A 14,462-nucleotide genomic window follows, 5' to 3' on the forward strand; every position below is an offset into this window, starting at 1 on the left:
CCACCCTCCGTTTGTCCCAGGCCGGATGAATCCAAGCCTTGGGGCATGGCTCAGTTACACGGTTCAGGAAACTTCTTGTTTGTCTAATAATCTCTTCCACTGATGCAGGGCTTCCTGGGCCATAATGGAAATAAGCCTGGAAACTTTCAGGAGTCCGCTGGGCCCCGGGCTTGCTGTCTGACTTTGGGCTCCTCTCCTCCTGACTCGGATGCCCTACCCCCTCCCCACTGCGGCAGGTGAGGGGCGGGAAGGCCTTCGGTGAGAGGAGCTCGCACACCTGTACCTGTGGTCCCTTCGGCTGCCCATCCCGTGGCCGTGTGACCTTGGTGGCTTCATGCTTCTGCGTCAGATGGCCCAGTCTCTCTTTGTGATTGCTCGTGGATGCCCTGGGGCTGATTTCAGATTCTCGTAAAGGAGGGTTGGAACCCCATTCTGGCTCCCTCCTTGACTCTTGGAACCAGAGATGACATTTTCACTTTAAACAAACCCAAGCTATTCGTGCTGGCGGAGCATTTCTCCCGTGTCTCTGGGAAGGATTTTTGTCGATTTACGTCTTGTTTCCATCACGCTCTCTGGGCTTTTCTGCTCCAGATGTTTTCTCTCCTGTCTTTTATCTGCTTCCGTCCTTGCCCCAGACTTTCCCCAGAGTCTCTGTGAGGACTCCCTGCCCTTCCTCCTCGCGGACACAGACGTACCTTCCTCCCGTCCACTAACGCTGATCGCGGGCCTACTGTGTCCCGTCGTGGGGCCACACAGAGGGCCCACAGACCACTGTTGGCCTCTAACAAAAATAAGTACAGAAGTTGAGAGGAAGCTTTTAGAAACTTTAAAGCATTCGATAGCGTCACTTATGTCCGTTTAATTTCTAAACGGGGGCTTCTGTGTCTGTATTCTTGAGTTCTTCCTGGCAACTCGTTTATATTCCGTGTTATCAAAGGATTGGCTCAAAACAAAGGAAAGAGCCCTGTCCCTTTACCACGGAGGGTTTGGGTGGAACACTTGTAGGACATATATTGATTATCCCCGTTCTACAGACTGGGAGATTGAGGCTGGCGACGCCCAGGTTCTGGATTCGTTTGGGGGCAGAAATGGTGGTCCGTTAGGGCCGGGCTTGTTCCCACAGAACACCACGCAGACCTTGACGGTGAAGAAATAGCTCTTCACGGGTCCTCCCAGCAGACGTCCCGGCCTGTGCCTTGGCCTGGACTGAATGCCCCCCGTGAGCAGAGAGTCCCCAGATTGCAAAGGTTCCCAGCCCCCTAACCTAGAAGAGAGGATTTGCACTTGCAAGGTCTTTTCCGCAGTTCCTCGCCGAGCAAAAAGTTTGCTTAGGGACCCTTACTGTATTTTAACAGCGCCGAGAAAAGACCGCCTTTGTGCAGTTAGTGTAGGTAAGTTATGCCGTATTGGATTTCATAGCGGAATTACTAAACCGTTTGGTCGTAATGATGTTTATTTTTCTGCCGTGCGTGGATTACGCACTCACTGGGGGCGGTTTAGAAGATACAGAAAGCAGAAGAAAGAGGAAATTGACATAGAGAGAAATACGGTTTCCATTAGGTCCATTTCCTTTCCTGGTTTTCTCTGCGGTCTCTTTCGGTGTCTCTTGATGTGGGAAACAAAGGCAGATAGACCTCAATTTCCTTCTAGGCTGCAGCCCCTTGGCAGATACTGGGGCAGCAGAGTAACACGTTTCTGCGGGATTCCCTGCTGTCTCAGCCCTGATGCTTTGTTGGAGGGAAAAACCATCCTGGCTTGACAACAGCTAGGCCTCCGGTGCCCTGGGAGTCTTTAGCACGTGAAAACGTCACTGGAAACTTCCTCCGGACTTTACCTCCCCCGACCCCACAGTATATAACCAGCCTCTCCTCATGGTCCCCGGACAGCTCTTTCTGCCCACGGGTCCTGTCCCCGGGCTTTAATAAAATCGCCTTTTGCACCAAAGACATCTTCAAGAATTCCTTCTTGGTCGTCGGCTCCAGACCCCACACCCCACTATCACCCCAAAAACGTCATCTCTTACACGGATGCGCTTTGATTTTTGCTACCCACCCCCCCCCCCCCGCCCCGCCCTGCCCAGCGCTGTAACATAATGCTGTCGACTTGTGATTGAGTTGGGTTCCCTGTCACCCGGTCTTGAGGAAGGGTCCTCGACTTCGGAGGCCTTGGTTTTCGAGGATTTTTAGGGATCCTCCCGCCCTTGGCTGTACGCAAGCTGAAAGGACTAACCCATTTCTTCTCTTACCCCACAACTACCGGTGGAAAACCACCCCATTCGATTAAATTAGGGTACCCCGCCGTCTCCCGTGGCCGTGTTGAATTTTCTGTTGAGTGCAGGGGCCTTGTCTAAGCCGAGTGCTCAACCCCCAGCACAGATGCTCAGACCCGTCTGCGGACTGAACCCAGTGAGTGGCTATGGATGACCGGCGGTAAACTGAGTTTTGCAGGCAAGCTGTAGGAGGACGTTCATTTCCTGGGGCTGCCCTAACAAAGCACCGCAGACGGGCTGGTGGGGAGCGTCAGCAATAGAAACGTAGCGTCTCACAGTCTGGAGTCTAGACGCCCCGGAGCAGGGTGTTGGCGGAGGGCTCCTTCCTTCTGAGGCTTCGGGGCAGAATCTGCTCCTGGGCGGGGCCTCTCTCCCGGCCGCCCCGGTGCTCCTTGGCCAGTGCACGGATGGCTCTCTCCTGCCTGTGTCTTCCCATCCTTTTTCCTCGGTGCGTGTCTGACTCTGTGTCCGGGTTCCTCTTTTTATAAGGACACAGACCACCCTAATCCACCTTAACTGGATCCTCTGCAAAGACTCTCCTCTAAAGTAAGGTCACGTTCACAGGTACTGGAGGTTAGAGCTATAGTATCTTCTGGGCGAGGTGAGGCGGGGGAGACACAATTCACGCCCTAACAAGAAGCCTTTCCCAGGTGCACCGTTTGGGGGCCGTGGCTGCATTTGCTGAAATAGGGCAAGTACTTCGGATGGCCTCAGCACCCACAGCACTCGGTTGAAACGCTGAGCTAATGAAACGGGCGCGACTGCCCGATGCTTAAGGGAGGTAGAGAATTCAGAGTTGCTGCTGAGACAAGACGGGACGCTGTGTTTGGATAAATGTCCAATTTGCCTCTCTTTCTCCCACAGCCAAGATTTCGGAGATCGAGGAGGAGCAGGAGGACCCGTACCTGAACGACCGCTGCAGAGGTGAGGCCCTGCTCCCTCCAGCGGGCCGTGAATCCAGCCTGCGGGGGAGTCCGTGCTCATGTCCTTGGGAGTCTGACGTCCTGGGAAGAGTGCTTGGGCTGAGTCAGCTGAAGTCACTCTGTCCTCCCTGCACTCCTGGGCCCCCTTCCTCCTTCCCTGCGGGCTGGGGCCTGATGGGCCAGGGGGAGACAGGGTGAGGTCACAGGAAGGGGCCGTGTGGGCCCTTAAAAGCTCCCAGCACAGCGCCCCCCCCCCCCCGCCCCCAACACAGGCTCTGTGAAGGGTGAACGCCACCGGAGGGAGGGCCGAGTGTTACTTGCCTTGTGTCCCGGAGCCCCAGCTGTGCCACTGGTGGCATCATTCGCAAATTTAAAGTGACTAGGGCCTGGCAGGTTTGTTTTTCACATGATGAAACTAGATTTGTCTTTCGTGGACCGTTCCGCATGTCTAGACGGGCAAGTCTGCCCCAGAGGTTCATTAGGAAGCTTGCCCTGTGGTCGGGGCGTTAATTGGGAGCCAGTGAAATCACAGAATGATGTGGCCCGGGTACAGTGACAGGCCGCACAGAGGTGGGGTGGGAGGTGGGGTGGGGAGGGCACAGAGCCCAGAAAGCTCTCTGGGGGGTGTGGGAGGCCTTCCTGGGGGAGGGAAAGGCTGGTTTGCAGGGGGCGAGGGGGGGCTGGCCAAGGAAGTAACACTGGGCACGCGGTGTTGGAGACACGCAGACTCGCGCGGCTCACGGGGAGGGGTGGGCCCGGGGCTAGAGGGAGAGGCTGGAGAAGCGGGCAGGGGGCTCGCAGGGCCTGGGGAGCGGCCAGAACTGTGACAGAACGTTTAGCCAGCTGGTAGAGGTCTGTCCCCGTGAGATTGGCTCTCTGAGCACCCGTCAGCTGCCCTGCTGCAGGACAGCGGGTTGGAGGGGAGGTCCCGGGGTCGTGCAGGGGCCAGGTCCCGGGGGGGTCTCCCTCGGGAAGGGAGGGGTGCCGCGCTGGAGAGGGTGGGCTCCAGCCTGGGGAGCCTGTGTCCCGTGTGTCGTCCACCCTGAGGGCGTTTGAGGTGGGGGTTTGGCTCCCGGTTGCCCTGATCTGCTCTGATTCCAGGCGGCGGCCCCTGCAAACAGCAGTGCCGAGACGCGGGGGAGGGGGTCGTCTGCTCCTGCTTCGTGGGCTACCAGCTGCTGCCCGACAGCGTCTCCTGTGAAGGTAACCGTCACCGAGCTCCGGCCACAGCAGGGCGGCGGGGGGCCTCTGCCCCCGTCTCTGCTTGACGCTCCGCACACGTCGGGGCCCCGTTCGTAGGCCGGTGGAGTCCGCGGCGCCCGGCCACGGCTCTCCTCCCGGGGCATGTACACACCGTGCTGGGAAACGGGGCTGGGTTCGGCGTCTGACCGGGCTCTGAATCCAGGATCTGAGTGGCCCTGGGCACATCGCTCAGCCTCTCTCTCCCCTCCCATTTGGGGTGGGGGAGATAGAGGACAGTGACAGCCTCTGAGAGGGGTCCTAAGGGTCATGTGACTCCAGCGCAGGGCCTCTCGCTGCTTAGTGCGTTCTCAAAATGAGCGGTAGGGGGCGCCTGGGTGGCTCAGTAGGTTGAGCGTCTGATTTCGGTGCAGGGCGCGATCTCGCGGTTCGTGAGTTCGAGCCCCGCGTCGGGCTCTGTGCCGACAGCTCGGAGCCTGGAGCCTGCTTCTGATTCTGTGTCTCCCACTCTGTCTCTGCCCCTCCCCTGCTCATTCTCTCTCTCTCTCTCTTTCGAAAATCAAGAACACATTAAAAAAAAACAAAACAAAAAAAAAAAAACGAGCAGTCGCTCTGAAACTTAGCCGGGGAAGGAAACCATTGCTTTTGATTGGGTGGTGAGTGCCCGAGACCCCTTCAGGTGCACAGCCCGAATACACATGGGTGGGGGACTGGAGAGATGCTGGGGACCCATTTACGGTGCCTTCCGGTACATTCCTTGTGGTGAAGCGCCGGCGTCCTTTGTTCTTGCTGGTTACTCCCTCGTTGCCTCCGTCTGTCCTAGATATCAACGAATGCATCACGGGCAGCCACAATTGCCGGCTTGGGGAGTCCTGTGTCAATACAGTGGGCTCTTTCCGCTGCCAGAGAGACAGCAGCTGTGGGACTGGCTATGAACTCACAGAGGACAATGATTGCAAAGGTATAACACTCTCCAGTCTACACACCTCAGCTTTCCAGGAATAGATAGAATGAGATAGTAAAGGCAGCACTGGACCCCACCTGTGACTGCCCGGGGCGCCGACCCGTTGTGTTGTTAGTAAAGATTTACCTTCTTATCTTAACGCTGAGTTAGTGACAATGGTGAGCTTGGACTTCTGAAAAGGCTCAGAGCAGGATCGTTTCAAAGCAAGATGAGAAGTGAATGAACTTCAGGTGCTCACATGTGCCTTCTACAAAAAAAAAAAAAAAAAAAAAATCTGTGCAACAGCTGCCTTCCATCTGATTCCAGACTTCCTTGAAGTTCAAAGCTTATTCTCTTCCGCTGCCTAAAAACACGACATTTCTGGCTGCTGGCCTTTCCCCGCCAAGCCATAGATGTTATTTGGCAGATAAGGCTTTGATGAGGATCTAGGAGGACATAGTTTTCTTCTGAGGGTTTCCAGCCCTTCAGAACGAAAGGCACCACTTGTATAAAAGTTTTGCTTGAGTTACGAGGGTAACTCAAAAGCCAGGCACACCCTCCTGACGTCGCAGGGCCTTTGGGCAAAGCTCTGTTCAGCCCATCCTCGCAGCCTCGCTGGGCGGTTTGGACCCTGAGATCCCAGGGGCCCAGCCAGCTGAGTATACACTTTTGAACATTTGACAGCCACGAACTTCAAAGGAAGGGCAGCCAAAATGTCCGATCATGGCAATCGCCCCTGTTCGTATTTGGAATATTGTGACGACGTCAGAATGAATGAGTTCGTAGGCACGGTTTTTATTGCCACTAAGATCATTGCTTTATTGTCTAAACCAAACATGCACTTAGCCTAGAGGTAAAAAAAAAAAAAAAAAAATCCCACATACTGCCAGGAAAGTGCCTGGGTTATTTAGTATGTAACAGAAAGTTTGCCTCATAAGAGCCTTGGTTGGGGGGGGGGGGGGGGTGCGGGGAGAAAAAAAAAGAACTTTAAATCTTTAGCAACGCGAGCACTATTTGGCTAACTAAGGCTCTTTTTTTTTTTTTTTAATGTGACTTCTCGATTGGAATGTTTCGGGTTGTAGTCTGAGTAATGAGCATGAGGAAAAAAAACTTTCTTGTGATTTTTGTGAATGTTGTAAGATGCTTCTGGCAGGACTCTTGCTAACAATTTCCTTTTTTTATGATGTACCAGATATTGACGAGTGTGAGAGTGGTATTCATAACTGCCTCCCCGATTTTATCTGTCAGAATACTCTGGGATCCTTCCGCTGCAGACCCAAGCTACAATGCAAGAGTGGCTTTATACAAGATGCTCTAGGCAACTGTATTGGTAAGACATTGCCGCCAGGGTCCCCCAGGCAGGGCGAGCGCTCGAGCGGCGGGCCACAGCTCTAGATCGCGCTGGGCCTGCCGAGCAGAGGTCGGCAAGCATATCCTCAGAAGGGCTGGGAAGCCAATATGTTAGCCATACGGTCTCTGTTGCAAAAACTCGGCTCTGTGGACCAAGCTAGGGAGCAGCCACAGATTTGTGAACAAACGCACGGTACCGTGTCCCCATAAAACTTGATTTGCAAAAACAGCTGCAGGCCGGGTTTGGCCGCAGGGCTGTAGTTGACCGACCCCTGGTTCGGCTTCAGTTTTGGAGTTCGAGACACGTGGTTTAGAATGAATGCGTTAAGGTGGTTTATGTCCCTCCTTTGACTCTGAATTTCGTCCTCTATAAAATGGGATTAATCCTACGACCTGGTTTGGCGGCTTGAGGCAAGGACGGAACAAGATGATTGGGAAATGCCTTGTGTGTTAAAGTTTTGTTGTAGAAAATCCTTTATATCAGTGGTGGATTTCATCGAGACGGAAGGGAGAATGGGGGTGCCAGGGGCCTGGGGCGGGAATGTGGGGAGTTAGCGTTTACCCCGCAGAGTTTCAGTTGGGGCAAATTAAAAAGTTGTGTGGATGGAAGGCGGTGATGGCTGCACGGCCGTGTGAACGTATTTAATGCCACCTGTCTATACGCTTAAAGATCGTTAAAATGGCAAATTTTATGTCACATACATTTCACCGCAAAACAAATCTACTGTATTGCCTGACGTCAGAGCAAGACTGCTGTGGAATTAAAGGAAATCCCGTGTGAATGGTCACACTCTTGGGATGGAGAAGCAGCGTGGGGAGGGGGCAGGGAGCTGAGGGATGAGTCACGAGCTCTGCAAATGGAAGGTGACACCCCTTTCTCCCGGAGTCACCCAGGCTATAACCACTTGGCTCGGCCGGTGTTTGCTGTTGGCATTTGTATCCAGATCTGTCGGCCTGGCCTTGGTCTCTGCCCAGCAGAAGCTTCTGGGTCCTGCCTTTGAGGACGGGAACACTCCCCCCCCCTCCCCCCCCACACACACACCCCTGCCGGAGAGCTGCAAACACCACCAATTAGAACCCTCCTTCACTGAGGCTGTCCCGTTTCCCTCCTTAAAGGGCGCTTCTGGAAGCTGGTTTCTGTCTTAGGTTTGCCTCGCCCTCTCTCAGATAAATCTATATTGATCTTTGATTTGAAATGGCAGTTTGGACAGAAAGCTCTCTCACCTTTTTTTTTTTTTTTAAACCATCCCAGAGTATTTAAAGACAAATAGACCAGTAACCCCCTGGGACAGAGGCCTCCTTGGAACCCTACCCCAGACTTTGCTTTTAAAGCTCCCCAGTCATCTGGTGCGGGGAGGGTGGGGAGGCATCGGAGCTGTGGGGGCCTCCGCTTGGCTGGGGTTGGCCCCCCGCCAGCCTCCCGCCAGCCGGGCTATCGTCACCCAGCACAGGGGGCCTGTGAGCAGGGGGCTGGCGGCTCTCCCAGGGCCAGCGGGGAGGAGGGTCCTGCCCAGACTTGCAGGGCGCTTGGAGGGGGCTCCGCAGAGGAGGCTGGCATCTGTTTGGGGTGGAAACCCTGACTCATGACAAAATCAGCCCCGATTTCCACACGGAAGAAGCCTTTGCGAGTCTGTGTAGCCCGTTGCCCCTCTACGGGGTGCCAAGTGTGTAGGGGACAAGGTGTGAGAGTAGGGGTGGGGACAGTCCCCTCTGCATCCTTCCCTAGATGCGGGGAGAGCCTGGGTGAGCAGAGCAAAGCCCCGAAGGAGCCCTACCCGCCAGTCCCTGGGTGTTTGGAGGGTCTACAGAGCAGCCACGAGGCGTCCCGCAACTCGGGCTCGGGCAGGTGCCCCTTCTCGTGCCCACAGTGCTCTTTAGTGCTCCTAAAGAAACTCAGGATCCTTTCTTTAAAACGTTTTTTCTTTAATATATATTTTTTACTTTATTCAGTTTGAGAGAGTGAGCGTGGGGATAGAGGGAGGCAGAGAGAGTGCGAGACAGAGGGGGGGGGGAAGCGGGGGGGGGCAGAGAGAGAGAGAATCCCAAGTCGACGCCACACTGTTAGCACAGAGCCCACTGTGGGGCTCGATCCCACAACCCGTGAGATCATGACCTGAGCTGAAATCGAGTGGACGCTTTGCCAACGGAGCCCCCCAGGCGCCCCGAGACGATCCTATCTTTGTTGGTTTTCTTTTTCCTGCTTCCTCTGATTCCCTGTCGGGGTTCTCACCGTCTACCTTTCGGCTTCAGTGAGGACGATGGAATGGGCCAGAGCAGGGCTTCCCGCGCACTGCATCTTGGGGTGTTCCGAGGTGTCCCAGCGGGGCAATCAAGGGTCCCGTCGTCATTGGGTTAAAGTTAGCGAGGTGCTTTTCAGCTGGGATCGTCCGGGCTTTTCCCGTGTGAGCCTGTAAGAGACAGAGGTCGTATGACGCGTTCCCAAACGGCTTGGACCTTTTCTATTTATTTGTTCTTTATTTTTCCCGGTGTCCCATTCATGCATTGATTGCCTGGTCCTTCCTTACCTTGTGGTGCTCACAGGTGGGGGGACTCCCCTGCCCGGGGAGCACACCATGTCTCAAGGGGTACTCGTGTTGCACGGAACACAGTTTGGGAACTGTAGATCTGCTTGGCGAGCACGAAACCTCCGGGGGAGGCAGCGATATCGTTGCTAGACGCTGCATTTGTTCTTGATACGGGGCAGGGGACAAATTTTTTTCTGTAAAGGGATGCCTAGTAAGTACCAGGTTCAGGTGCTATAGGGCCTATGTTGCAGCTCGGGTGTTCCAATAAAGCTTTATTGACAAAAACAGGCAGTGAGCTGGATTTGACTGGCGGACTGTAGCCTGTCAACGCTGATTTTCGGGCTGGGAGGCAGGACACCTTGCTTCTAGAGCCGCCTAGCTTTCATAAACTGTTAAGTGCTGTGCTGCTGTGTGAAGGCTGACTCCAGGGGCGGCCCTGGGTCCTACCCCTGACTGTCCTGGCCCCTGACGGGTCAAGGAGCGTGGGGCTTGGCCAGGAGGGGAGAACAACAGCTGATCCCTCTTTTTGACTTTGGCTCAGGGGCCTTCTACCATAACTCCCTTCTCTCCGTCCCCTGGGTGCTTTGCAAGTGTCTGAACAAGGGGGTTCTTAAAAACCTAAGTGCCTGTAGAAGTCTCCCCTTAGTAAGAAGTGTAGCCTCTGTGGTTTTACACCAAATTCGAGCTGGGGGAATGAAGGGTCCTCCTTGTCCGATCACTGGTTCGCACTCGCCAGGCGTGTGTCCAGCAGAGGTGAAGGCCCCACGCAGGCACGTGCAGTCAAGGAGGGGGACCACAGTGCGGTGAACTTGGAGCCAGCAGCCCCTCCCCGCTGGGCACAAGTCAGCTCGGGCCTGAGGAGCCCAGATGGGGGCCAGACAGGAAGGGGCCTCCAGGAGGTGACACGCAAGCTGTGAAAGTGTTTCCCAGGCAGACAGGGGAGGTGACTTCCCAGCCAGGGGCTGTGTGAATAAAGGCACAGAGGTGGGACCCAAGCGGCCTGTTCAGGAGCCATCAGTGTGCTGTAAGGGCTCAAGCCTGGTCGCGGGGACCGCTGGCCAGAGTGAGGCCGAGGCCAGGCGGGCCGGGCCCATCATCGGAGGAGCCCAGAGCCTCGCAGGGGCAAGAGTTTCGGGGCCGAGGACATTTAGCCCCGCACCCCGTGTGGAGCGAGTGAACACGAGTTGGCCCCTGAATTGCCAGCTCCATGGTGGGGGACTGCGAGTCCTGTAGGATTCAGAAGGGACATAGCCACGTGACCGTGGGCAGACCTGGGAGCCAGGCACGCGGCTTCAGATTCGGTGCAGGGAAGGATGGGGGGCTTGAAGCTTTAGGGGCAGGGAGATGCCACGGAGGTCGTATTTCAGGTGGCATGTGTTGGCAAAACCTGGGAGCCGGCTGGAAGCCTGCCGCGTGGTCCAGGGTGAGGGCATCGTAGTACTTCTGTTTGTGGTTTTGCAATAAGGAGGGAAGTGTCGGGGGGGGGGGCGGTTTCGGAGATCTAGCTGTTGGGTTTTGGGAAGCCCTCCACGTTTAACCTCGCTGTCTCCGTCTTTCCTGCTGCAGATATCAATGAATGTTTAAGTATCAGTGCCCCATGCCCTGTTGGGCAGACATGCATCAACACGGAGGGCTCCTACACATGCCAGAAGAACGTGCCCAATTGTGGCCGTGGCTACCATCTCAACGAGGAGGGAACCCGCTGTATTGGTTGGTATCGGAAAAGAGAACCAATCTGAAATCAACTTTTCTGTCTGCGCCTGGCGCCCCCCTCCCTTCTCTGGAAGGGGAGGAGGAGATCCCCAAGTGAACCTGTCCATCCATCCCGTTGCTCATTTCCAAGCTTAGACCTTCGTCATCTATTGCCTGGACCATGGCAGTAGCCTGCCAGCCTACCACTGCCCCCAGTTTAACCCCTTTCAGTCTGTCCAGGGTCTCTTGAGCTGGAAGCGCTCTCATTCCTCCCTGCTCACAGCCCCCGTTGGTGACAGACCAGGACAGATGCCCCTGCTTACAACCTAGTCCTCCTGAGGTGGCCCCACCTTCACGAGCTTTATAATTCAGATGAACTAGGCCTTGCAGCTCCCTAAAGAAGCCCTGCCCTTTCCTCTCTGTGTAGTATTTTGCTCTTACGTTATTCCCTCTGCCTACCCGCTGCTACGTTCCTTTGGATCCAGACCCCTGCCAGCCAGAGAGAAGCTCTCTACAACTCCCAGAATACTTCCTTAACGTCTCCCCGGGTCACTGGGCCCTTTCCGCCTCAGCTAGGGCCATTGCTGGCTGGCCAGAGCAGGAGGCCCCGAGGGTAGGGGCTGCATCTGGGTCCGCTGTGTCCCCAGCATGGGGCCCAGCACGTAGCAGGCGCTCTGGGACATCGTGTTGAAGAGCCAATGATACTGCTTTGTCAACGTACAGTTTAGTTTGCTGCTCTCCCGGCTTCCTTTCTGATCATCTCAGGGAAAAGCCCCGCTTAACGTTTTCCAACATGTCCTTCCTTCTCTTTTGCAAGATGTGGATGAGTGCGCAGCACCCTCTGAGCCCTGCGGGCCAGGGCACCTGTGTGTCAACTCGCCTGGAAGTTTCCGCTGTGAGTGCAAAGCCGGATACTATTTCGACGGCATCAGCAGGACGTGCGTGGGTACGTGGGTATCCCTGAAGGCCTGGGGGGGGGGCCCAGGCCAGGTGGCACCCTGGCGTGGCCACAGCCTACGCCTCACCTCGGAGAGGCCTAGTGCAGCAGTCCCCGAGAAGAGACCCTGAGTCAAGAGACCCCCGTCCGGTCCCAGCCCTGGTGCTGCACTCCCGGGTGTCACCCCGCCCGCAGAACAGGTGTTCTGTTTGACTCAAGACCTCCAAGGGTCTATGAGACCCCAGCCCACTCCTCAAATGCCCGAGAGCATTAGTGATTTTCTCCCAGAGTCGCTGCCCTCGTGCAGGGCTGCGGGGCTGCGTGCCTGAGGCACGGTGACCTCAGCGCCGGGAACGGGGACAGACCCCGCTGGCCGAGCGCCTGCCATCCGCAGACCAGGGTGCTCGGGGGAGGCTGGCCCCTTGTCAGACCCCAGTGGACCCTCGTGCGGGGCTGGGGTGGGGAACTGATGGGTGGGCACGTCCTCAGTGTGCGTCACAGAAGGGACACGCGACTGGCCCGGTGAGCAGATGGGCGGGCGTGGCCCCGGCTCCCTCGCCCACCCGTGCCGCGGGTTTGACTCGCGGGACGAGTCACTTTGCGCCTCTCATCTGAGCAGAGAGGCTGCGGGAGGTGGGGTCGCCAGCAGAGGCTTGGGTGGCACTGAGGGGGCCCACCTGCTCCGTTTCAGACATCAACGAGTGTCGGCGCTATCCCGGGCGCCTGTGCGGCCACAAGTGCGAGAACACGCCAGGCTCCTATTACTGCAGCTGCTCCGTGGGCTTCCGGCTCTCTGCCGACGGCCGCTCGTGTGAAGGTGAGGCGGCCTGGGCGCCGGGCAGGCTGATCGACTCCCTTCTCCCGGAGAGGCCACGGCTCCACCCGCAGACGCCGTCTGTTAGGACAGACTCGAGTTTGTTTCCCAAGCGCAGATTAAGTGAGGCATCAGTGGGGGAAACGCCTGTGACAGGTGACGTGTCAGAGATGCCCGGGCCTCCTGGGCCCCGGAGCGCCCAGTGGCCTCTGCCCAGGGCCACGCACGTGGGGAACGGATAAGCCGGTTTAGGAACAAGGGACGTGGCTAAGAGTGCGGGATGGGGAGGCGTCCCACCCACCCTGTGTTCACGTGACCTCCGGGAGTGGCTGGCCTCGCCTGCCTCGGTGTCCTACCGGGAGACAGGGCTTGGTAGGTCAGATTTTCGAGGAAACGGGTAAGACAGAGTTTACCCAGACTGTTGCATCCGCGGAGAGGGGCTTGGGTGTAAAACGATCTCAGTTTGGGAAAAGCAGAAGGCAGGAGGCTTTTTAAATTTTTCTTTATTAACAATTTTTTAAAAATGTTTTATTTATTTTTGAGAGAGAGAGACACAGAGTGTGAGCGGGGGGAAGGGGCAGAGAGAGAGAGACACACACACACACATACAGAATCCGAAGCAGGCCCCAGGCTCCGAGCTGTCAGCACAGAGCCCGACGTGGGGCTCGGACCCACAAACCGTGAGATTATGACCTGAGCCGACGCTGGACGCTTAAACTGACTGAGCCACCCAAGTGCCCCAAAGGGCAGAAGGCTTTTTAAATGCTGGGGTGTGCTAAAGACAAGCGCGGCGGAACGTTAAGTGGGGGATCAGCATGTTTAGGCTGGCTGCACCTGCTAACTGGCTCCTGCCCTCCCACAGAGACTGGGAGGGCAGGGGCGGAGGTGGGGGGCGGGGAGCTGCCCTTCCCAGTGACCGCACTTCAAAGGCGTGGTTTGCAGGTCCTGGGTTGTAGGGGGTACATCTCAAAGGGACAGAGCAAGGATTGACATTTGCAAGTTTGCTAAAGTCAACACTTCTAAGAAAAAGGGAGGTCAGGACCGAGTGTCTTCTTTGGGCTGCTCTGAGCTTTCTCAGGCAGGCCCTTTAAGGGTCTGGGGTCGTCATCCTAGGCACCCCGTCTTGGGCCGGTAGAAGCCATGCTCAAGTGTGCTCAGGGCCCTTAGTCTGCCGGGTGGAGGCTGGAGGGAGTCGTTAGTGCTGAGCCTGTCGGTTCTCAGATAACATCCACCTCCTCTGGGGCTGGACCGAGATGGCGTGAAGTGTGTTCAGCACAGGGCCTGGCACACCGCAGGCGCTCAGCAGACGTCACGTCTTCTCTGAGGACTAGGTTCTGAGATCAGCAAAGTCCAGAGCTCTTAACAGCCCTCGGCGCTCCCCTCCCGTCGCCCGGCAAGCCCTGTTCTGTGCAGCGCGGCGCCTGGGTACAGCGTCTGGACGCTCGGCAGGACGATCACAAAAGTCACATATGCCCAGACGCACCCAGTACGCACAGGTCTCCCACTGGAGGGGTGGACGGTGTGACGGGATCCTGGGCCCTCGGGGCCCCCCAAGATTCTAGGATCTGTCCCCAGGAACCAGACTCAATGCACGTGTTTTGGCGAGGAAAAAAAGATTGATGCACAGGGGTCCCTCGAGCTTGGGTTCAAATCCCAGCTTGACCATGTTATGGCCTTGAAGAAGTAACTCGGCACTTCTGGGCCCCATTGTCCTCATCTGCAAAAGTGGGGGGAGCAGGACCCACCTTACCGGGGGTCCTGAGGATGATGCACGTGGAGAGCGTATCCCAGTGTCCTGCGTGAGACCAA

The 14,462-nt window shown here is 56.5% G+C and overlaps 1 protein-coding gene across 2 annotated transcripts in view; it reads left to right on the forward strand.

The window, feature by feature from the left end:
* FBLN1 (fibulin 1) overlaps positions 1-14,462 on the forward strand; it is an 85,679-nt gene that overhangs the window by 22,908 nt on the left and 48,309 nt on the right. For both annotated transcript variants that reach the window (XM_045465487.1, XM_045465488.1), the window contains exons 5-11: positions 3,134-3,193; positions 4,294-4,395; positions 5,216-5,353; positions 6,528-6,665; positions 10,777-10,920; positions 11,720-11,848; positions 12,531-12,656. In XM_045465487.1, the coding sequence (XP_045321443.1) occupies positions 3,134-3,193; positions 4,294-4,395; positions 5,216-5,353; positions 6,528-6,665; positions 10,777-10,920; positions 11,720-11,848; positions 12,531-12,656 (837 nt within the window). The remainder of the gene's footprint in view (positions 1-3,133; positions 3,194-4,293; positions 4,396-5,215; positions 5,354-6,527; positions 6,666-10,776; positions 10,921-11,719; positions 11,849-12,530; positions 12,657-14,462) is intronic.

The sequence above is a fragment of the Leopardus geoffroyi genome, chromosome B4 (genome assembly GCF_018350155.1).
Source record: "Leopardus geoffroyi isolate Oge1 chromosome B4, O.geoffroyi_Oge1_pat1.0, whole genome shotgun sequence".
In the NCBI taxonomy this organism is placed as follows: Eukaryota; Metazoa; Chordata; class Mammalia; order Carnivora; family Felidae; genus Leopardus; species Leopardus geoffroyi.